The 24012-nt window shown below is 43.7% G+C and overlaps 1 protein-coding gene across 1 annotated transcript in view; it reads left to right on the forward strand.

Moving 5' to 3' along the window:
• DNAH9 (dynein axonemal heavy chain 9) overlaps nt 1-24012 on the forward strand; it is a 301371-nt gene that overhangs the window by 24568 nt on the left and 252791 nt on the right. The window contains 8 exon segments of the mRNA XM_007455019.1: nt 3056-3223; nt 4895-5011; nt 7905-8055; nt 10788-10902; nt 14928-14996; nt 16748-16874; nt 19537-19792; nt 20489-20730. Of these exon segments, the coding sequence (XP_007455081.1) occupies nt 3056-3223; nt 4895-5011; nt 7905-8055; nt 10788-10902; nt 14928-14996; nt 16748-16874; nt 19537-19792; nt 20489-20730 (1245 nt within the window).

A 24012-nucleotide genomic window follows, 5' to 3' on the forward strand; every position in this document is an offset into this window, starting at 1 on the left:
CACTATGCCCTCTGTCCTACCACTGAACTTGCCATTTTCAGCCTGTATATAGTGTAATGAATTTCGTGTGTCTACAATGATGGCGGTTAAAAATGGATATTTTAAAAATATAATTTAAAGCCTCTTATTGGTTAATGGCCTTTTTTTTGTGAGGACTTCTAAATAAACAAAGAGCTTACATTTAAATATTTTAAGAATCAAAGATATAGTCACCATGATTACTATAAATCTGTTACTACGGTGGTAAGACAACTTCCCACCTGATGCACTAATCTTCTTCACGATACCTCCGTAATGTCAAACTTCTAAAATCCACCCAGAGATGGAGAGCTCACTACCTGTCTTAGCAGCCCAGTCTATGGTTGGGCCTTTCGGGCATGAGATGGTTCTGTTTTATGGAGTGGAACCACATGAAATTGCTATTTCTTGTAGGTCAGAATGGTCAAGTATAAGAAATTTTATAAGTTCAACCTACAACTTGACACCAAATCTCCTGGGTCCCGTTCACTCATTTGCCTTAGTTTTGCCCTCAGAGCAGGACCATGCAAGATTCTGCCTTGCATTTGACCAAAGCCCTTCAAACATTTAAAGACACAGTTTGGCCTTGCTTTCTAATTCTCTGCTCTTGTCTAATTCTCCTTATTTTCTCCAATTGCTCTGAGTCCAATGTTCCTAGAGTCTCTACCACCCCGTCACCTTCTCCTGGGGGTGCTGTCGCTAAGTCAAAGGTCAAAGATCACGTCTTCATTCATTCAGTAAATATTTCTTCAGCATCTGGGACTCTTCCAGGGGCTGAAAATACAGTGGGACCTCTGGGGTGTTTACAACCTACTGAGAAAGATGGATAGAAAATAACGTAATATAATCCCAAATAGTGTATTATAATGCCAGAGTATTATAAGAGTTCTAAAGAAAGCTTACGCAGGGGAAGGGCATAGAAAGTGCAGGAGAAAAGTGGGGTGGGAGGTTCTTTTTATTGGGGGCGGGGTAAGGAAAGGTTTAAGACCTGGAGTTGAACCCTAAATAAATGTATTGACCATCGTGTATTTGTTAAGTAAAGCAATGCAAATATCCATTGTTTTGGGTGACCAGAGTTTCTCTAAAAATAGAATGATTATGTAAGAATTCTTCTAATACCTATGATTTGCCTGTTAGATTGGAGATAAAACACCTTGCAGTGACCACCTGGGACCATGCTTCAAGAATTCTTGAGAAATAAAATAGTATGACAAAATCATCATCTAGTTTTCCGATGTAATCAAATGCATCGAGATGCATCTGCCTTTTAAAATGGTTAGAAGGGAGGGGATATGGGGATATATGTATACATATAGGTGGTTCACTTTGTTATACAGCAGAAACTAACACAACATTGTAAAGCAATTATACTTCAATAAAAATGTTAAAAAATAAATAAAATGGTTAGAGGGTATTTCCTAAAAATTGAAATTGACATCCACAGAATTATGAAAAATGGATACCCAGGTGACATTCCACTGCACAAATATGTTTCTCCTATCACACTGACAGCAACTAAGCACTTTTTGAATGACTTGAATTACTATTTAAGTCTATTTCATTTAAATCAAATTGACTGCTGTTTTCAAAGTTGAACGTGTGTTTAAATAAAGACTGCCCCATTTCCCCATCGTTGGCAAGATCTCCTGGTTTGGGTGTATGTCTTCCTTCCCTTGGCTGGTTCTTCCTCCTCCTTTCCTCTCCCACTTCAGCCACCTGCTCACAGCCATGCCTGAACACACCTGAGCAAAAAGGGTTCTTAGATGGCTGCCCAAGGCTGCATGGATGGGCACCCACCTGGCAACACAGGGAAAGTCAGCCACTTCTCAGCACTTCCCAGTGTCTCTGTCTCTGCTGCTGGACTTGGTGTCCCAGCGACAGGAAGGAGAGAGGCAGCCCTGTGCTACCTAATGGGTCAGCCCATAGCGGTGGCCAGTGGCAGTGGGAATTCCCTGAAATGGTGCCAGGGCCTGCTGGGTTTCCAGCCTCATGTCAGTGTTCCCTTTTCTTTACTTCCAAACCTCCTCTGGATAGAGAGCCGGCTCCCAGGGGTCCACACTACATGTTTGCCAAAATGACACAAAGGTACCTTAATTTCCCTCTTTCCTGTTGAAGAGGTAAGCACACAGATTGGAAGGGATAACAGGGAGAATGTCTTGGTTTGGAGGTTTTTTGATTTTCGATGAGTTCTCATGAGAGGTAAGTACAGTCTGTCACATTAGACGTGTCCTGAAGGCGTCCATCCTATCAGAGGTGAAGCATCTTTGATAGACTCGGGCAGGGTCCTGCCCTCCCCAGGGCTCTAGATTGTATTGTCACCTGTCACTTAATCCTGAGCACAGCTGGGATACTGCCACATCAACAGTGACAGTAATGCACACTCACTGCCTATTTACTGTGTGCCCGGCACTGGCCTACATCCTAAGCCCGCATTGACTTGATTCACTCTCACTATTACTGTCCCAACACAGAGCTGTCATCGCCCACCACCACCCAGCCGGCCACAGGGTCTACCGCAGCATGTACGCCCGGCAAGGATGCCCCACAGATGTCTTTTCTTAGCAGAAGTCATTGGTGAGAATGTTGGTGCCACCTCTGAGCTTGTCCTCAGGACTGTTTGGAGGATCCGCTTTCCTGTCAATATCCTCCAAAATACCTGTCATTCTAGAACCACATAACATGGTCCATTTGAAATTAATTTTTTAAATGGGTATAAAGCCACCAGCCATGTAGATAATGTTATTATTATATTTTATTTGTTAGAGAACACGGAAAGAGGCTGAAGCATAAATTTGATTTGTGTGTGTATGTTAATTGTATTTATCGGAATTTTCTCTTCGTTATCGAGTCTCACAAAGAGTTATTTATACCAACCCAATCTAATAATAAGGTTACAAAACTAACCAGCCTTCACATTTTCCTAAGCAGCCACCCACCCCCATATAATTTCCAGCCCTTCCCATACTAATTTGAGTGTCATCTGATGTTGTTATCATCATCATTATTATTTTAACTCTATTGCAAATTGTCTTTATAGGATCTTCTGAAGACAACTTTGGATTTCCACAAATTGGGAAAGCTTGAGTTTAGTGGCATCAGAGGGAGTGCTCTGAGCCAGTAGGCCCAGCGGATGTACAACGAGTTTCAAGAGATGTACAGGGTCTTCTCAGAGTCTTCCTATGACTGCTTGGACCCTCAAAGCATGGTAGAGCTTGGAAGAGCTAACTTGCAAGTTTGTCTCTTTCTCAGATGCCTGTAGCCTGTAGGGTCTGGGTATTTACTTGCATTTTCCCTGTGCATTTTCTTTGGCTCTGTGGTCCCCATGGTTTGATCGGCAGAGACCGCTCTTAATTATTCTTGTGTCAGGAGAAAGATCAGGGGAGGGCCTCTTCCAACTGCTGACTTCTCCAAGCAGATGATATGCAGGGTTTCAGAGATGCTGAGGTGGGGTTGGGATGATTGGTGGAGGCTGTGGCTGCCCTGCAGCTCCCAGAGCTTTAAGCTTTGAGCAGTGACTGCTAGGTGAAGGCCAGACACACGTGGGCAGAATTTCATTAGTGGTCTGGGGAGGGGTGAGTGACGCAGTAGCCTAGTTTTCCATTCAGACCCTGGTTCCCAAGGAAATACTTAAGATGAGGAAAGGGTTAGAGCTGCATTTTCCAGGATCGGGACACAGGAGCCCATATCTAACCTGTAGCTCAGGAGAGCTGAGACCTGTGAGTCCAAGCCTGCAGGAAACAGAAAGAAGCAAAAGAGTCAGTACTGGAGTAAGGAATGGAGTTCCCTGAGAAGGGAATGGCTGAATTGCTGGAGAAGGAATTTTGAGAGTATTTGAGGGAAAAGGAGAGAGAAATTCAGCAAGAATCTGCTCTGAGCATCCTCCAATGTCTAGGGGGATCTTAGTTGGCCAAACCCAGGAAATGTCACTTTCTAAAAATTCCATTAGTCTAAAGTAAAAAAAAAAGAGTTGGAGTACAAAGCAAGATATATACCATATGTTTGCTACCATGTGATAAAGCAAAACAAAATCCTATGCACAGGGAAACATATTACAGTGCTAATAAGGTTGGGTTTGGGAAGTAGAAAAATACTACTACATTTTCCTACTTTTCTTTGTCTTTTCATAAAAATATGCATAGCTACTGTAAGGCAATAATAAGAAATAACAATTCCACAAATCAGAGATTTGAGTTAACAAAGTTTCTCTGGAAATTGCTACATTCGAAGAAAGGGCACACTTTGGGTTGCCAGATAAAATACAATAATTGGGACATGCTTATTAAAGGGACATGCTTATAGAAAACTTACTATTGATCTGAAATTATATTTAACTGGGTGTCTTGTATTTTTATTTGCTGAATTTGGCAACCTTAGGAACAATAGCTAGCCGCTGTCTTAAGCAATTAAAGTGTAGTTAGAAGAAATAGTGTATACTAGTTTAATGAGCTTACTTTCCTCCTAATGGCCAGATCAGTTTTGCTTACACTGAAAAAAATAGGATTTTCACTTGGTGGGGGGAAGGGAAGTAGGGGGTAATGATGGAATAGCCCCATTGCTGAGGCAGCTTTTGGAGTGGCCTGAGGTGGCAGGTGAGAGAAGGGGCTTCAGGGTCTGGAAGGTGGGACCCAGACAGGAGGGACAGCGTAGCAACCTCACATCCAGCTCTCTGCACCATTTTGCCTAGAGTGTCTAGGAAAAAAATGCTGCAGTAATAGGGTAGCTATCTACATGGATAAACTAAGGCACGCCATGGTGAACTGTGGAAAGTTAAATCCATGGTATAAGCGATTTGAGTACACATGTTCATAGTAAAGAGCACAGCAGGATGGGCCTTCAGAATATCATGTTTTCTTACGTCTACGTGATGTCTCTTCAGGAATTTGAAAATGATGTCTCTGAGTTTAATCAGAGAGTAGAAGACCTTGACCGGAGACTGGGGACTGTCTTTATTCAGGCCTTTGATGATGCCCCTGGTTTGGAGCACGCCTTCAAGGTTTGTAAAGTAGGGGGAGCCACCCCCATGCTTTATTCCCCCCGCCCTCTTCCCACTGTTTTGTTCCTGCAGAGAGGAATTGTTCCTGTTAGAGCAGTATTATGGGTGTCCCAGGGCAAGGGAGTGTGCAGAACTGGGCTTCTCAAGTTGACAGCTAATGCTTTTCTGCAAACAGGACGATGTAAAAATGCTTTGTGAGTGAGTTTCTTCTGGAATGCTTTCTTTGGGCCTTATCAGTAGAGTACCCATTGAAAGTGAAGAAGCCTGCTGTGGTCACCATCCTAAATCCATGGCTCTGCAACACCGCGGCTGTTTAACCGCTGCCGTCAGGTTGGTTCAGGCTGGAGCAAACCACTCAAGCACAAGTAACAAGTAAGAAGACGCCGGCCCTAGCCCTGTGCTGCCTAGATCAGACGGTACGCAAATGCGCAGGAGGAGGAGGTTTAGGACGACGAGTAGGTAAACGTCTACAGAAATGAGAGATCTGGGTTGTGAGACCTGAAGACTTAGTGGAACAGAACAGACCTTCCATAAACTGTGACGCCACTTACTCTGTAGAGCCTGAAGGTTTAGAACCAGGACTAACCAGGTTACAAGGAGGCAGAGTTTAGCCAAGTAGAGGAAAGAGTTTTCTGTTAATGCTATTTAAAGAAGGAATAAACTTCCTTGAGACGTAGGTAAGTTTCTAGGAACTGGACATGTCCAAACGTAGACTGGGTGATTGGTGGGACAATTGCAGAAGAGGCTTAAACCCAGGATGTGTGAAACCATGCTGTTCTAGAACACTGGGCATATATATATTTAACTCATTCAAGAATATACATGTATTCTTTAATAAATACCTACCACTCCGTAATTCAGGAAGAATTTCTCTCTCCAAGTATTTAATTCCAAGAGAAGGGCTTATATGTGTCTATAAAATAATCCCTTTTGCCATTAACTGTCATGGCTAATTGGGATGTTACCACTCATAACTGGTGAAGCTGGAACCCCATTTCTGCCTTGAGGATGTCCAGCCCTATCCCTCCCAAAAATCCCTGTGCACCATGGATTTCAGGGCGTCTTCAAGTATCTCACATATATTCTAAAGTTGCTCTGTCTTTGACCTCATGGTGTCTTTGCTGCTTGTCTACAGTCTCCCTTAAAAATGTCAACTGCCCAGGAAGGTGCTTTCGGGGGTCTTATTATTGCTCTTCTGATGATCCCCACCGTGACAGCATCTACATTTATGCCAAGGGCATATCTGTCTGGGTTCCAAACACCCCAATCTTTGCATTTTGTGGTGGAGGAGGGTTCTGAGCAGAAGCAGCGAGAGACCTTTCCAACTCTGCACACCCTTTGCTACCAAGTCCTGAAGCAGCACTGCTCATACCCGGAGTCTCAAAGGGCTCTCACGGAGCAGACTCCTCTTCTTGGGGCTCCAACACCTCTTCTCAACGAGGCTACCCACCCAGTCTGTGCGACCTTGTAGGAAAACCATAACCATTCGGTCCCTTCTGCCTCCTTGGTTTTCTCTTTTTGGTCATCCCACCAACAAGGAATCAAAGCCCTTGCCTCCTCCTTCAGCCAAAACAAAAGCTTCCAATGTATATAATTTCGTGCAAAGAAATGCCTTTTCAGGCTGGGGAAGTAGGGACCCCTGAGTCCAGATACCCCTGTTACTTCTGTAAGACCATTTGACCACTAGGTGTGCCTCAGTGGACATGGCCAGAAGGGGTACATCCAGGTCAGAGAACCTGAGTCCGAGGGTGTGGGCTGGCTGCAGAGGTCCCTCAGCCCACACCTCTGTACCTCTCAGCAGGATGTGTGAGCCAGAACTCAGTGGAGACCTGCTCTCTTGTGCCTCCATGGAGGGAGGGCTACTTCCTGCTGTCTCCAGAGATCTTGGTGATTTGGGGTTGGAGGACTGGGTGGTCCTAGAAGTCACGTATTGTTATATCCTAAATATAACGAGTCTTCCACGACCTTGTCTCAGGGTAGCATGAAGATCAGAGAAACACAATCCAGCAACCAGGAGGTGATTAAAAGCATTTCACATTCTGATCCCGCTGCTCCCACCAAGGGGTTAGGGCAGTTGTGTTGCACAGGAAACATCTGCAAAGTATCCTTGCAATCACTGCCTTCTGGGGGCAACTGCTCCCTGAAACTCTTTTCTTGGTCCCCGCTCTCAAATTTGAGCCCTCCCGATGCACAGGAAACATCTGCAAAGTATCCTTGCAATCACTGCCTTCTGGGGGCAACTGCTCCCTGAAACTCTTTCTTGGTCCCCGCTCTCAAATTTGAGCCCTCCCGATGCACAGGAAACATCTGCAAAGTATCCTTGCAATCACTGCCTTCTGGGGGCAACTGCTCCCTGAAACTCTTTCTTGGTCCCCGCTCTCAAATTTGAGCCCTCCCGATGCACAGGAAACATCTGCAAAGTATCCTTGCAATCACTGCCTTCTGGGGGCAACTGCTCCCTGAAACTCTTTCTTGGTCCCCGCTCTCAAATTTGAGCCCACCAGATTCTCCCCAGCACCCAGCCTATTAGCTTCATTTTTCTTCTCCGTCATCACCCTCCATATCTGCGTTAGGTCTTTATGATGTACATCAGCTTACCCTTTCTGACATCTTTCATTTTCATAAGAACCCTCTACCCAGGTTCTTACAACACGGCAGGGTCTGGTATGTCATTCAGCACACAGGAATCCCTCCTTCCGAAACAAAGACCAGAGGGACAGACTATGAATATTCAGCCAATTCATAATTATCCATCCAGTTGCACAGTAACGGTTTTTTGACCCTCTTACATTTGTGGACAGACATATGAAGGAAAAACCAGGATACAAGATAATTGTAACCTTGGAAAAGTTGAATCTGTGACTTTTCCCCTTCTTTTCTGCCTCCTCTGTAGCTGTTAGACATAGCAGGAAACCTCCTGGAGAGACCACTGGTAGCACGGGACACATCTGATAAGTACCTGGTGCTCATCCGCATGTTCAGCGAGGACCTGGATGCCGTGAGGATGATCTACAGTCAGCATGTCCAGGAGGAGGTGGAGCATGGTAAGCTTGTTATCACATTTGAATGGGGGACATCTGTTACCAGAAAGGGTGCCACTCTTCTGTATTTGTTACACGTCTGCTGTGAATCCAGGGCATTCTCCAAGAGCATAACCTTCTTGCTTGAAATTCTAGACTTGGGTGATTGAAGAGTTCACTGAACTGTGCATTTCCCTGTGTCTAGGGCAGGATTGGCAGACAGACCCAGAGCAGTGAAGTCCTGACCACTGCCTCGGGTCAGTTTAGAACTCAGCGTAATGTGTGAGTTGACCCTCAATCAATGTCGCCACACTGATTAATCTTTAACATACCTCAATTCCACAGTAGATTTGTACATGCCTGAGAAAAGGTTCTTATCCCTTCCAGTGCCTTATCAACCATGCTTTTGGAAGGAGGAACCAGCAGGAGCCTGACAAAGGGCAGTAACACACCGAGGTTATTGTAATTCTTAGATGCCCTGTCTTGTCTGTTTGAAAGTCAAACACAAGTTCAGTTCAGCTTTGCAAATGTTTCTTGAGCCCTTGCTATATGCAAGGTAAATTTGTGGGCACCACATGCAGAGGCAGGCCAGGGTAAGGGAGAGAATAATTTATCCTAACAGGTGGTTCTTCAAGGAACGCGATTGGCATGAACAGAGTTATAAAGAACTGTAGCAAAACAAGATGAATTGGGCTGGGAGGTGGGAGGAAGAGTTTATGGAGATGGTGGCCTTGAGCTTGACCCTGAAAGATGGGGAGATGGACAGCCAGGGAGAAGAGGCAATGGTCTTGGATGCAAAGGCAAGAAACGGTGTGGCAGGTGACCAGTCAGACCTGCCTGAGCCAAACAAGGTATATAGAGGGAGATCAGGTCAGCCATCGAGTTTGGAGCCAGGTCATGAAGTGCTCTGAGTTCCCTATTAGGGAATCTGGAATTCATCATAAAGGCAACAGGAAATTTTCAAAAGTTTTTAAGTAATGGCATAACAGGACCACTATTTCTATAAACAGGTTTCATAGTGAGGTCATTAAGAATGACTTCCACTTAGGAAGTCATCCCAGAAAAACCTGTTGGCCTCAGCTTTATGAGGGACCATCCTCCTGACTTCTCACAGTGGGATGCAGAGTTTGAAAACTCAGACACCTTCAGATGCATATTGAATTTCTGTTGTGCATAACAAATTATCACAACCTTAGTGGATTAAAACAACATCCATCTTTGAGCTCACAGTTGTGTAGGTCTGCAGCCCAGTTTGGTGTGCCTGTGTTCTTCACTCAGAATCTCAAGGCTGAAATCAGTCAACTGGGCCAAGTTCTCATCTGGGGTCTCTGGGGGAAAAATCTACTTCAGCTCATTTTTGTTGGTAGAATCCAGTTCCTTGTGACTGCAGGACTGAGGTCTCTGTGTCCTTGTTGGCTGTCAGCCAGGGCCTGCTCTCAGAGATTAGAAGCCCTCCCATCCCTAACCACATAGCTGCCCCATCTTCGAGCCAGTAATGGCATGTTGAATCCTTCTCATGCTTCAGATCCCTGACTTCCCCTTCTGCCAATAACCAGAGAAAACTCTTCTCTTCAAGGCCTCACCTCATTAAGTCAGGCCCACCCAGGGTCATCTCCCATTTGCCATATAATGTAACGTCATCACAGGAGTGCTATCTCATCACATTCGGTTTCCACCTACACTTAAAGAGGAGAGACTCATGCAAGGGTGAGGGTCATTGGGTGTCATCTTAGAATTTTGCCTACCACGGAAGCCAAGTAGAAAATGACATTGTTGGACCTGGGCTGAGTGTAAGGCATCAGGGAGTGGTGGGGTCCATGGTCAACTAAAGGACAAGACCAATATTCAGCTCCTACAGTTAGTTAGAAAGGGGGCTGATGGTTGCTATATTTCCCAGTTTTATCAGAGAAGCTGGAAACTGAGTTGTTGTTTTTTTTTTATGAAATCTTACAATTATTAATTTTGACAACTGATCATAAGCAGACAAACCCACTGAATGGACTGAAGTAGGAATACCCAGGCTGTGCTAACTCTGGTCAAGGGCTTTGTAATCCACGTGGCCTGTGTCTCATGCATAATCTTACTGAATTCTCACAGAAACCCTGGAAGTTAAGTGAGGAAGATATTATCCCCATTTTATATGTGAAAAACCTAAGGGCCTGAGAGATTAAGTTGTCTGTTTAAGGCAGTGTGTCTTTTTTTTTTTTTAACATCTTTATTGGAGTATAAGTGCTTTACAATTGTGTGTTAGTTTCTGCTTTATAACGAAGTGAATCAGTTATATATATACATATGTTCCAAGGCAGTGTGTCTTAACCCTGACTGTACAATTAGAATTACCCTGAGTGCTTTCTAAAAATACTGATGACAAGGCCCCATGCAGACCAATCAAATCAGAATGGCTTGGATGGGGCCCAGGCATCAGTGTTTCTAGAAGAGCCCCAGGTGACGCTGATGTGCAGCTGGGTTGAAAGTCACAGGTGTGCAGTCAGAAAGCCAGTGAGTGACAGAGCTGGGCTGGGAACGGCTGTCCTCTGTTGCTGTTTAGCGTTCTTCCCAAGGGCACTCTTCCTTCCCCCTTAGCAGAACTCGGTGATATCCCAGGAATTTCCATCTCAGCGTAAGCCCAGGGCGACTTTAGCAGGTGGAGGTGGATGAGGCAAAAAGTGCAAGTGGTGGGAGGTGGGAGAGTGTTCGTGGGTAGAGTGGGGCTCAGGCCTGGAGCCTCGCTTCAGTCTGCTGTGCCCTGTCCCCAGGCTTCTCCTCCGTGCATAAGAACGTGCCCGCTGTGGCCGGGAGGCCCCGCTGGGCGCAGGAGCTGAGGCAGCGCATCCAGGGTCCCTTCGACAACTTCAGACGCATGACACACCCGTGAGTACCTCGTTGCTGAAAGGCAGGTTTGTTTCAGGCTTCTGCTCCCGCTCTGGACTTCGAATATTGTAGCAATACAACTCAGTTACTTGAGGCACAAAAATCATCTTCTTTTCTTTCCATTTCCAGCAATCAGCCAGTATCTTAGTCCGTTCAGGCTGCCGTAACAGAACACTATAGACGGGGTGACTTAAGAATATCAGAAATCTCTCTCTCACAGTTCTGGAGGCTGGGAAGTCCAAAGTCAAGGTGCTGGCAGATTTGGTGTCTGTTGAAGAGGACCTGCTTCCTGACTCTCAGCTGGCTGTCTTCCCATTGTGTCCTCAGATGCAGCAGGAGGGACTCAGCAGCTGTCTGGGGTCTCTTTTATACAGGCAGTCATCCCATTCATGAGTACTCCACCCTCATGACCTAATCACTTCCCAAGGCACCACCTTAGGCTTCAACATATGGATTTGGGGAGGACACAGACATTCAGTTCATAGCAACCAGGTACTACTGGCCAAGCATTAATGAGATGGATACATTTGGATTGAAGAGTGGGTTCCTTGGTGTCAGGTGAGGCTTACTGGACACAGGCTGGCTCCTTTTGCTCCAGCAGAGTCCTCATTTCCAGGGGAAAATGAGTCAGGGTTTTCAAGCTCTTTGGATTCCTCCACACATCTCCTCTGACAAGGCGGCTCTTTACTACTGAGGCTGCTGGAGAATAATGAAGCCCAGCGTTTCCTGAAATGTGGTGTGAGGGCCTCATGTATTAGAAATCCCAGGTGCTTGCTAATGGTTCAGATTACCAGCCCTCACCCCCCACCTACTAAATCCAGATCTCAGGGCAGGGTGGTGCCTGGGATCTGCTTCCTTGGCACACTCTCCCCATGATCCAACGGTGACCAGGTTTGGAAACTATTGGCCTGCCTCACAGCTGAGTCTGGAAGCCAAGCTAGTTAGAGGCATCTGGGCTGCTAGAGCGAGAGAAGAGCTGTTGCAATACCTTGTTGAGGGTGCTGCCTGGGGAAGGGCAGGCTTTCTCTGACCCCTCTTTCTAAAGACTCCATCTTGTTGAAAACACCTGACTTTGGCAAACACAACATGTTCACAGCAGCATTATTTACAGTGGCCAAGACATGGAAACAACCTAAGCGTCCATTGATAGATGAGTGGATGAAGATGTGATACATATATATATATCACATATGTAATGGAATATTATTCAGCTATAAAAAAGAAGGAAATCCTGCCATTTGCAACATGGATGGACCTTGAGGGTATTATGCTAAGTGAAATAAGGCAGAGAGAGAAAGACAAATACTATACGGTCTCACTTATATCTGGAATCTGTAAATAAGAAATAAAACCAAACTCATAGTAAAAGAGATCAGATTTGTGGTTATCTGGTTATGGGGGGTGAGGTTTGAGGAGGAGGGTGGGGGAAATGGATGAAGGTCAAAATTTACCAACTTCCAGTTAAAAGATAAATACTGAGGATGTCAAGTACCACGATGGCTGTAGTTAGCACGGCTGCATGGTATATATAAAAGTTGTTAAGTGAGTAGATCCTAAAAGTTCTCATCACAAGGAGAAAGAAACAGTTTTTTCATTTTTTCTCGTATCTATATGAGATGATGGATGTTAACTAAACGCATTGTGGTGATCATTTTACAGTATATGTAAGTCGAGTCATGTTCTACATCTTAAATTTACACAGTGCTTTACATCAGTTACATCTCAATAAAACTGGAAACAATTTTTTTTAAAAAGACTAACCACTTTCAAAGGCCAGAAAGACAATGAAAGATAGCCAGGTTGTGGTCTGAAGGGAGCCTCCACCACATCACCCCGTGTTGCCAAGAGGAAGAATGACTCAATGTGAGAAATCTCCCTACTGTTGGAGAGAAGCCGGAAATCTAGATTTACTTTAAAAGCAGCAAGTATTCCTCTTTTCCTTAAACTCCGTACAAATCAAACAAACGTGCCCGTGAGTCAGACCTGCCCAGTGGGAGATCCGTCTGCAGTGTCTGCTCTGTCTGAGCGAGCTCTTCGTTGTGCAGGTGAAGAAACTGAGGCAGATAGAAATGAGGTGACCTGCCTGGAGTCCAAAGATAGCAAGGACAGAACTGGAACAGGCATCTGGGTCTCAGGGGTCCTCACCCAGAGCTCTCCTAGGGGACCCCCCCCCCCAGCCATAGGAAGCTTGGCCCGGAGTCCAGCTGAGCCCCCATCTACCCAAACATGCCTCCCAGGGAAGGAGGGAGAAGATATGAGAATGGGCGGGGAGGGTGGCAGGGCTGCTTCTAGGAAGCAGTCCTGGTCCAGCTCCCTGGAGCAGAGCTGAGGCAGCCTGCAGGAATTTACAGGGATGCTCTTGGTACCCGCACCTGTGAGGGAGTGGGGAGGGATCGGGCAGAGGAGAAGCTGAGCTGCAGCACAGTTGCAAGTAGGCCTCAGCTCATCCAATGGGGAAGTCTGACCCTTTAGGGTTGCCTGGCCTTTGTACCCCACATCAGCTGGTCGGTGGAAGTGTGCTGTGGGGCAGGGAGGGGCTTGACCCTGGGTGAGGAAGCAGCTCTGTCTCTTTGGCTGAGGCTGTTCTCAAAGAGGGAGGCAGCTATACTTCATCAGCCTTCCTGGTGGGGGAGATTGGGGGTGGGGGTGGTCCTGAGAGGGTGTCTGAATGGCACCCCACCACGTCCTCCACAGTTCCCATGGAAGTTCACATTCTCATGTATACTCTGTAATATATTTATGAATTTGTTAGTAAAATGGTTTTGATTCCTCGCCATGAAGTGAAATAGAACCCGCAGGGGGTTTGATGCACTTATTCCTGTGACTTCTCAAGCCTCCCAGGCAAGTCCCAGGGGCCGAGGTGCAGAAGCCACTTTCTCCTCTAGCCTCATTCTTTTCCAGGTAGAAACTGAGATCTGGGGTCAGGGCTTGTCCTCACTGTCCTGCAGACACCTCTGCTCCTTCACGAGGCAAGAGGACCGAGCGACTGGGAAAAACTCCAGGAAATCCAATGCTTTCTCTGCAGGCGTGAGGGCTTAATTCAAAGCTCGAAGCTCCGGGGAGCCTGTGAAGATTTAAAGAGCAAATGGGTTTTAAAGAATCTTTGCAATAAGCTGCCTCGTTTTGCTAGCAGAACAAACAAGATCCTCCAGCACAGTTAGTGCGAAGGTTTCTGAAGATTACAGATACTTCACCCACTTTCCCAGGACCTGGACTCTTCACTTTGTGCTGTAGAGAAGTGTCAAAAGCGGGGAGCAGGTGTGGCCAGGATGCCTCCGTGGTCCTCAGTGGACCCAGGGGAGCCTCCGAGCGAGTGTCTGCGCATGTGAGCATACAAGTGTGTGCATGTGTGTGTCTGTGTGCATGTATGTGCATTTTGTGTGCTCAAGTTTGGGGACATAAGAGGTGGGAGGGAACCTCATATAAATGTGGCAATGAGTAATGAGGCAGAATATTTCTCATCACGTGCCCTAGATGGATTTCAGAGAAGGGGAATATATACATACAGGTTGTTATGTATATGACAATATTTGTATATGTGTGTGGGATGTATATATATATATATATATTGCTATTTATATGTGCACTGTTATATACATATATACACATATGTTATATAGTTTTTGTTATAATGTATAACATTACATACAGTTTTGTTCTTGAATACAGAAAACTGCAACACCTAGAATTTTTCTTGCATGTCTCAATTTCCCTCCTGGTTTTTGAAGGACTTCATTTTACACACGCAAGACTGGCTCAGCCAGGGTGAGGGGGTTGGCGGAGCCCTGGTGGGTAGGGGCTGTCCTGTCACCTGGGCGCTGACTGCATTTGGGAAAGTGCAGATGCCCTCTAGTGGCCGGTGGCAGATGTTAAGGAAGAAGAGTGCAGGCTCATTTAGGGGCCTTTGGAAACTTGCCCGGGAAGCTATTCAGTCTCCTCTTTATAGGCTGCAGTTTGTTACTCAGATCATTATTTTCACTTCTTCTAATTCGATGTCATTTTTTCCCTCTCTTTTGTATGGGTAGTTGCATGGAATCTGCCGAAGGAAAGCGCATGATACAAAAATATGAAGAAATGCTCTCATTGCTGGAAAAGTAAGCAGTTTCCGGGACTGGATCGTTCTGCAAATGCAGAGCCCCCACCATGCCTTCTGCAGTTCTGAGTTTGTGCACATTTCTCAGTGGCAGTGAAGTGTCGCTCTGTGTTTTATGTTATAACCACAATATCTGTGAGTACAGTGCTTCAGGGCTGCAAACAGCAGGGCTCCGGGCAATGCAGCTCTAGTCTGGAAATGAGCACTTTTCCAGTGCAGTTTTGTTGGGAATGTGAACTTGGCAGAGCTAGAAGTGGGGGCGCTCCTCATGGCACCCCGAGATCAGTGTCATGGAAAATCTCAGCAGCTGCTTGCTAAGCAGAAATTGGCAGTTGGTGCCGCACAAAGAGACAATAAGTTTAAAAAATACTTCCTGCATCCTTTAACAGAGAAAGCATACGAACGAAGAATTTACATGGGTTCATAGTTGTTCCTTCTTTAAAGCTGCAGTCAGTCTTTTGGGGGAGCAGGGCCCAGACACAGTCTGTGTCTTGCCTTGTAATATTCTCCTGATTCAGAAGAGGAGCACCGTACAGATTATGATTATGATTATAGTTATGATCACCCTTAGCATTGTGGAGACATCTTAGCAGGCAGCACCTCCACCTGCCAGGTCACCCAAGTTCTACCCTTTCGACTTCCCAAATATGAGCTTCAAATCTGTCCCCTCCTCTCTGCACCCACCACCCACATTTCACCAGAGACCAGAGCCTCTCAGGCCTGAACTGCTGCAGTGGCTTCCTAAGAGCCTCTGTGCTCTGGACCTGTGCCCCTTAGCGCCCACACTGTCACCAAATCCCCTTTCCTCACATCCCCTGTCGGGGAGGCCTCTCAGTGTCTCCCACCAGCTCCTTTTTACCATGACCCGAAATGTGCTCCCTGATGCCTGGGCCCTTGCCCTCTCCTCCCTCAGGTGCACTGTCTGCTCACTCTCCCCAGCACACCATCTGCTGCTCCCTGCCTCAACCTTGGTCCACGCTGCTGCTCCTGCCCGGAACGCTCACTCCCTCTCACTGCCCAGCTGCTGCTCATCCTGAGACTCAGTCAAGCATCGCTTCAGCCCCTCCTCCGTGAGGCCCTCCCTGGCATCCTCCTCATCACCCCCACCCACCCACCTACCTCTGCCATTCAAAGCCTAATGCCCAGTACATCTGCCTGGGATTGTACTTTCTGCGTTCTCTGTTGACCCGTGGTTGCACCACTAGCTGCCTTTACCATGGGATGTTTATTCATCGTTTTATCTCCCAAGCCCAACACATCAACGTGTAATGACTGAACAGTGAATGTCCGTGAGCCACGTGAAGATTAGCATGAGAACAAATCTTAACCTGATAAATTCGTCCAACATTTACTGAAACTAATCACCACTTCCCTTATCCTCCCAGAAGATCGCATGGGGTCTCTCTTTCTACTCTCCTCTGATTTAAGCTTTGCCACCTTTAGAAAATGAGGGGTTACCTGCAGGAGCTGACTTGCCTGGCTGAGTCAATGACTCTGACTTAAGAATGTATTCAGGTATTTTACTAATAGCATCTTCAGTTCCTGAGATATACATATTAAAGATAGATAGATGCATGGTTGGATTAGATAGATAGGTAGCTATAGAGATGTTATATATATATACATATATAGCTATGTCATTTATGTTATATATATCTATATATAGAAAGATGTATCTTCAGTTAATCATTGCCAGGCATTGGGGAGCTGGGAGGGTGCTCATGAGGTGACCATCATCTCTGATCCTCACAGGTATGAGACAAGACTCTACGAGGACTGGTGTCAAACAGTATCAGAGGAGTCGCAGTACAACCTTTCCCGGCCACTTCTGAAACGTGATCCAGAGACAAAGCAGATCACTGTCAACTTTAGCCCACAGGTAAGTCCAAAGGCAGTAACTTCCTCTTGGTTTCTGAAGAGTTTCATTTGACTCTGCTGATTTCAAAGGCAAAAAGTCTTTTCTATAGGAATATGCAAAAGCTGCTCAAAAGAACTTGCACCCTGGATTTCTTTTTTGGGATAAATCTTAGGGTGTAGTGTTTTCTTAAGTTGTCCACTGTTCACATTTTTCTCCAGGGTCAGCCCAGTATATTTGCTTTGATTTTGCACAACAGAAAATATTGCAAAATATCACTTGGTAGCATAGTGATACCGTTTGGTACCATAGTCAACTGGGCCTACCTTGAATACACACTGCAGGTGAAGGCTGTTGACTAGATGCTAGAGGGCCAATCAAGTGTAAGACCTGGTTCCTGACTCCCAAGAGCCCACAAGCTAGTTAGAAGCCAGAATCTCAACGTGCAAAAGTCTAGTTTCATTAGGTAGCATATGATAAATCTCCAAGTAGTAGCTTTGGAAATGAGACTAGATTATTGGTTCTCAACCAAGGCAATTTTGTCCCCAAAATGGAGACATTTTTGGTTGTCAAACGTGAAGGGGGTGCCAGTAGCACATGGTGTAAGTAGATACAAACTTCCTACAATGAACAGAACAGCACCCCATAGCAAAGAGTTTTTTGTCCAAAACTGTCAATGGTTCTGAGGTTGAGAAACCCTGCTTTAAATAGAAAGGGTAGAAGACCAGTGGGCTGTAGCAGCCATGGAAAGCTTAATGCTGGAGAAAACTATAACCAAAAGCAAGCCCACATCAGGATGTACATCATTCAGCTTAAAAATTGAAGAAAGGTATTGGCCACACCGAGCTAAAGGCAGTCTCCTAGTTCTGTCTTGAAGGCATGTTCCATAGGAATGTAGCATAGGAAGAGGTGAAAGCTAAGCTGACAGAATATTGGTTTCTTTTGAGATAATTCCAGTTTAAGTAGAACATCAATTCCCCCTAGAATAAAAGTCAACAAAGGGAGTTGGAGGGTTCGTTTCTTCACTTTGGCAAGACATGAGTCTGGGGTTGAACTCATTAAATCCTTGGAGTAATTTTATCAGCATTCGCTTTGAGCAATATTGAATATTAAATGCCCAAAGAATTGAGTACCTGGATTACCAACTAGGCTGCAGTCCAGATGGTATAATTGTAGTAATTAAGTCCTTGGTGTAAGACAGTATTGAAGATGGGCCCTCGTCTATATGCTCCGAGGACAAGGACTCTGTCTGCTTCCACGTGCAGCACATGGTGGGTGCTTCACAGGTGTTTGTAAGTGATAGAAGGGAAAGGAGGGAGAGGAAAGGGGTGAGAAAAGAAAAGGGGAGGGAGATACATACCTAAATTATAATGTGAGTCAGGGGGAGACGACTACAAACACAAGTCAGAGAAGGGCTACGAATATCCCTTGGCTTCCAACCTCAAGCAAAGTGGCAACAGCTACGCTATGAAGAATGAACAGTAACACATTTGTCATTCTAGAGGGACATGATCAAAGATTTGACCAGGATAAGAATTGTATGGGTTAGAAACATATATAGATATATATTTAGTAATTTGTTATATATTAAATAATTTATTTAAAATTTTCTGTTGGGCATTTAAATATTTTCTAGTTTTATCATCTGTATTTCATTGATTCTAGGACACACACGGGTTTTTTATATCTTAATATCTCTGAAAATAGCATGTGTTTATAGTTAAATAAACCACATTTTTTTCTTCCTTAGGTGAAATACTAAAATATTTCTGAATCTGACATAAAATACTACTGACATAAAATTTCTCACATAAAATACTACTGAATCTTACCATTAATGGCATCTTATATTTGGATAAAATATGTTATAAATAATGCTACAATAAGCATCTTTAGTTATTATTGCACCGTATTTCTTTGGGATCAATGCCTAGAAAGGGGATTGATGGGCTAAAGGGTGCTCACATTTTGAGAGTTTTAGTGTATTTTATCAATTTGCTCTTCAGAAAGATGTAACTCAGGCATTCTCCTGCCAGCAAGATATCATTCATGTCTTCAAATCACTTCTAACCTGTTGAACCAAAAAATATGTAATATCTCAATGTTGTTTTAATTTGCATTTATTTGACCGCTAGTAAAGTAGAAAGTTTTTCTTGTGTTCATTGGACATTTATGTTTCTTCTCCTATGAATTGCTTATTCATATCCGTTGCCCACTTTTGAGTGAAAGTGCTCTCTTTTCCTGTGAATTTGTCAGACTGTGAAATATCTGTCAGATATTAAGAAATCTGCTGCAAATATTTTTATTGTTGAAGTGTGGCATTTTATTATATGTGTGATATTTTATGCATATAAATTTTATCTTTATTTTCTGGTTGTACATTTGGAATGATCTTCTCTACTTCAATATTATATAAATCGTCCACATTTTTTGTTTTCATTTTTTACATTTAAATTTTTAATATCTATCTTGAGCTTATTTCAATATAAACTCGGAGGCTAAGGTCATTTCCCTGCTAAAGGATTAGAATTTGTCTTAACCCTGAGTAGGGTTATCCGGGCAGCAACGAAGAGCTGGCCCAGAGCCACTGGAGCCCTTGGGCCCCTGAGGTTTCCCAGTCCCGATTGATACGGCTGCTATTTGCTGCCACTGAACTACAGCCACTTATGTCGATTCTTTTCTCCAGCTGACTTCCGTGCTGAAAGAAATGAGTGATCTTCAACCCCAGCAGATGACGCACATCCCTGAGACAGCAGCAGCCATGCTCTCCTCCAGGGAATTCTGTCGGCAGCTTGTGGCTAAATTGGAGCTGATGGCAAATTGGTACAACAAGGTTATGAAAACTCTGCTAGAGGTGGAATTTCCATTAGTGCAGGAAGAGCTGCAAAATATCGATCTCTGCTTGAGAGCTGCAGAGGAGACTCTGAGCTGGAAAACAGAAGGTAACAGGAGACCACCTGGGGTCTGGGGAAAGGTTGGGAGTCAAGACTCTAATAAAGTTGGTAGAACCTCACTTCATTCCCCAGTTAATCTGATTTGGGTTTGAAGCACGAGTCTGTCCTCTCAGATATGCGCCCGACGTAGAGAAGACAAGGAGGAACGGCGTCCCTCTTCCGCCTCCTCTGCGTGCCTGGGAGGTTTAGACAGCTTTGCTGCCATGCTCTGGGGAATTTTCATGAACTCTCCTGCAGTCTCCAGCATATACTGGGCACTCCATGGAGGAGGATTTTTACTACATTATCATTGTTACTTACTTTTCTTAACTGGACCATAAACATCTTAAATGAGGGAACTATGCATTTACTTTTCTTGTATCCTCCAGCGCAATTCAATAAACTTTCATTGACTGATTAACATGTACAGGGCACCATGTGCAGGACTGTGAGGAGAATATGAAATACAGGGGACGTGACCCCTACCTTCAAAGAGCTCATAACCAAGGCCATAACCAGGGTCATGGTAAGGGGTGGCTTTTTGTTGCAACTAGGAAGGAAAAGGCTCTGATGATTACAAACTAACCTGTGCAGAAAAGTCTTATAAAACCCACAGGTATTAAATCCCTATGTTTCATAGCAACCAGACCTTTTGCTCTACCACTGTAAGCTATTTCCATTAATTCTCTCTCTTTTGGGGAACAGGCATTTGGGATTATGTCATTCAGATCACCAATAGTATTCATGATCTTGAACAAAGAGTTCAGAAAACGAAAGACAACGTGGAAGAGATTCAAAACATCATGAAAACATGGGCGTCGCCAATATTTAAGAGAAAAGATGGGAAGAAGGAATGCCTTCTCTCTATGGATGATCAGCATGATCGAATGGAAGAATATTACAGTCTTCTCAAAGAATCTGGCTTTAAGATTCATGCCCTTGTGCAGGTAATAACCAGCCTCTCAGACACACATACCACCAGTACAGGGAAAGCATCAAGAAGTGTGTTTGGGTGCTAGAAGTGATTTGGAAATTAGAACAATCAGTAGATGCTGTGTCTTCTGCAGTTAGGGATAGAAGTTAAAACTGATAGCAAAAGAGCTAAAACTAATGGATGGGGAGCATGTCAAGTCACATTCTGGTATCAGTGTGTCAAATTAATACGATCTTAATAGTGACACCACTTAGTCGTCACACAACTTGATATCCCGCACCAAACCCCTAGGGGGTAGAAGGAGATGCCAAGGACAGAATCCTAATGTATCCACTGCACTAACCACCCTGAACTCGTCCACACAACCTAGTGGGGCCCTGCAGCAGCATCCTCATAACCTAGCTCTGCAGAGCCTGGAGATATGCAAGATGACTGTCCCTGATGCACTGGGTAAAGAGAAGGAAAAATGCAGAGTGCTGCCCTTCGTGCAGGAAGGCTCTGCCCTGCGTTGTGATCAGGGCAAACCTTGTGTCTCATCATCCAAGACTGGACGAGGGAAAAGAGCTATAAATGGCCACCAGCTCCAGCCCTACTGAAGTAGCCGTGGGGCAGTTCTCCTGGGTTGATCTCATGCACAGTGTCAGTAATGAATCACAGTTGTTATCTTTGGGTTTTCTGTGGGTTGAAACACAATAAAATGTTGTACTTTTGACCTTTTAAATTTTCTTTATCTGTTTTCTAGCTTATTAATTTCTGTTCTTTATCATTTCTTTCTTTCTAGTTAATTTGGGGTTAGTTTGCTTCTCCTTTTTGTCTAGCCTATAAGGGTTGAAACTTAGAGTATTGATTTTAAGCCTTTCTTCCTTTCTAATGCAAGCATTTGATGATATAAATTTCCCTCTTAGCAGTGCTTCAGTTGCAATCACAAATTTGATCTGCCTCATTTTCATTATCATTCAGTTTTAATTATTTTTCTCTTGCGATTTGTTCTTCAACTCAGTGGTCGTTTAGAAGTATGTTGTTTAATTTCCACATATTTAGGTCGTCTCTGGATAGCTTAATGAAGTTGTTATCTAGTTTAATTCCATTATGGGCAGAGAAAATACTCTGTAAGATTTCATTTGTTTAGAATTCATCAAATCTTGTTCTATATGTAGAATGTGGTCTATGTTATTGGGTGTTCCTTGTGTAATTGACAATATGTTTATTCTTCAATTATTGGGTGTGACGTTCTATAAAATATCAATTAGTTCAGAGTGGTTGATAGTATTGTTCAGATCGTCTATATGATTTCTCAGTTTTTTTGTCTATTTGTTCTACCAGTTACTGAAGCTTAGAATGTTAAAATCTCCACCTATGATTTTGGATTTGTCTGTTTTATCCTTTAGTTCTTTCAGATTTTTCATCAAGTATTTGAAGCTCTGTTAGTAGATGCAAACACATTTATAATTACTGTAACTTCCTGATGAATTGGCCATTTTATCACTATGAAATTATTTTTATTTCTAATAATACTCCCTTGTCTTGAAGTCTTTTTTTCTGATAATTCTATTGCCTTTTCTTCCAGGTTCACTATTCCTACTTTTTGCATTGTCCATCTTTTTCCACCCTTTCACATCCAACCTATTTGCTTCTTTGGATTCAAATTTCTTCTCTTATAGACAGCATATAGTAGAAACTTACTTTTCCACATCTAACAACTTTGCCTGTTAATTGAAATTTTTAGGTCATTACACTTAATGTAATTATTGATATGGTTGGATTTAGCACCACTGTTTTGCTATTTGTTTTCTATTGGCTTCATCTCTTTTTTGTTCCTCTGCTCTTCCTTTCCCACCTTCTTGTTATTAATTGTATATTTTCTAGTATTCTATTTTCATCTCTCAATTGGCATGTCAGCCTTTACCTTGTTGCGTCACACTTGCAGTGGTTGTTCTAAGTTTTAGTAGGTCTCTTGAACTAATCACAATCTACTTAGAGTTTTCCCATGAAATATAGGAACCTAGCAACAATTCAAACCGCCCAGGCATCTTTTATAATGTTGGTATGTGTGCATGTGTGTGTGTATAATATACCCCACAACAGAGTATTATAATTTTTTGTTTTAAAAGCTTTGGGGGAAATATTTATAGAGTTTTGTATTTACCCACATAGTCACCATTTCCAGATTTGTTTTTCCTTTCTGTAGAACTAAGTTACCATCTATGGTCATTTCTCTTCAGCCAGAAGAACTTCCTCTAGTATGTCTTGCAGTTTAGGTCTGCTGATGACACGGTCTCTCCGTTTTTGTTTATCTGAAAATGTCCTTACTTCACCTTTGTTTTTGAAGAAGAGTTTCACAGAATATAAAATTCAGTGTAGACAGTTCTGTTTTCCTTTCAGAAGTCATTTCACTGTCTTCTACCCTCTAAGGTTTCTCATGAGAAGCCAGTATACTGTGTATCTTTGTTCCCCTTTTTTCTCTGGCTCCTTTTAATAGATTCTTTTAAAATAAATTCTTTGTATTTTTTTCCATTCAACTATGATGTGCCTAAATAAGTTTTCTTTATATTCAGCCTGCTTGGAGTTTGTGAGGTTTTAAATCTGTTTTTCACCAAATTGGGGGGGGATGGTGGTTAATCAAATTACAATATTCTTGTCTAATAATTCCAACATCTATTTTATTTTCTGAGTCCTTTTTTTAATGTGAAGGAAGTTTATTTTTGTGTCACATAAGTCGAAGGAATAGGCATTCCAGGATTGGTATGGCAGCTATTTTCTGAGTCTGTTCTTAGTGATTATTTTCTCTCTTGGTTAAATGTCACATTTTCCTGCTTCTTTGCATGTCTAATAATTTTTTATTATATTCTAGTCATGTTGGATGCCACTTTAGAATCTGGATGTTATTTCCCTTTTAAAGAGTTTGTGGTTTTGTTTCGGCAGGCAGTTAACTCACTGGTGGGTCAGCTTGATCCTGTTGAAGCTTTATGTTAAGCTTCCTTAGGGAGAGTCTAAAGAGGCCTTGCTCTAGAATAGAGCTCTAATCCTAAAGCATTGCATTTCTGGAGTCTCAACTGAAGTCCTGGGTTATCTGTGAGGTCTTCTCATTATTTCTGATAGAGCACAAACATCTTCCAGCACTATATGACCTTCACGAACTCCATTCAGCTTAGAGCCCCCAGTAACTGTTCTCTGCCAGGCCTTGCAGAATCTTGCCCTAAATATGTACAGCTTAATCCTCAGTCAGAGATTCAAAAGGACTCAGCAACCTCAGCAGTCCCAAACCCCCATTTCTGTCTTTTCTGCCCAGCAGGAA

Source organism: Lipotes vexillifer, unplaced genomic scaffold (genome assembly GCF_000442215.2).
Source record: "Lipotes vexillifer unplaced genomic scaffold, Lipotes_vexillifer_v1.1 scaffold1233, whole genome shotgun sequence".
Lineage (NCBI taxonomy): Eukaryota > Metazoa > Chordata > Mammalia > Artiodactyla > Lipotidae > Lipotes > Lipotes vexillifer.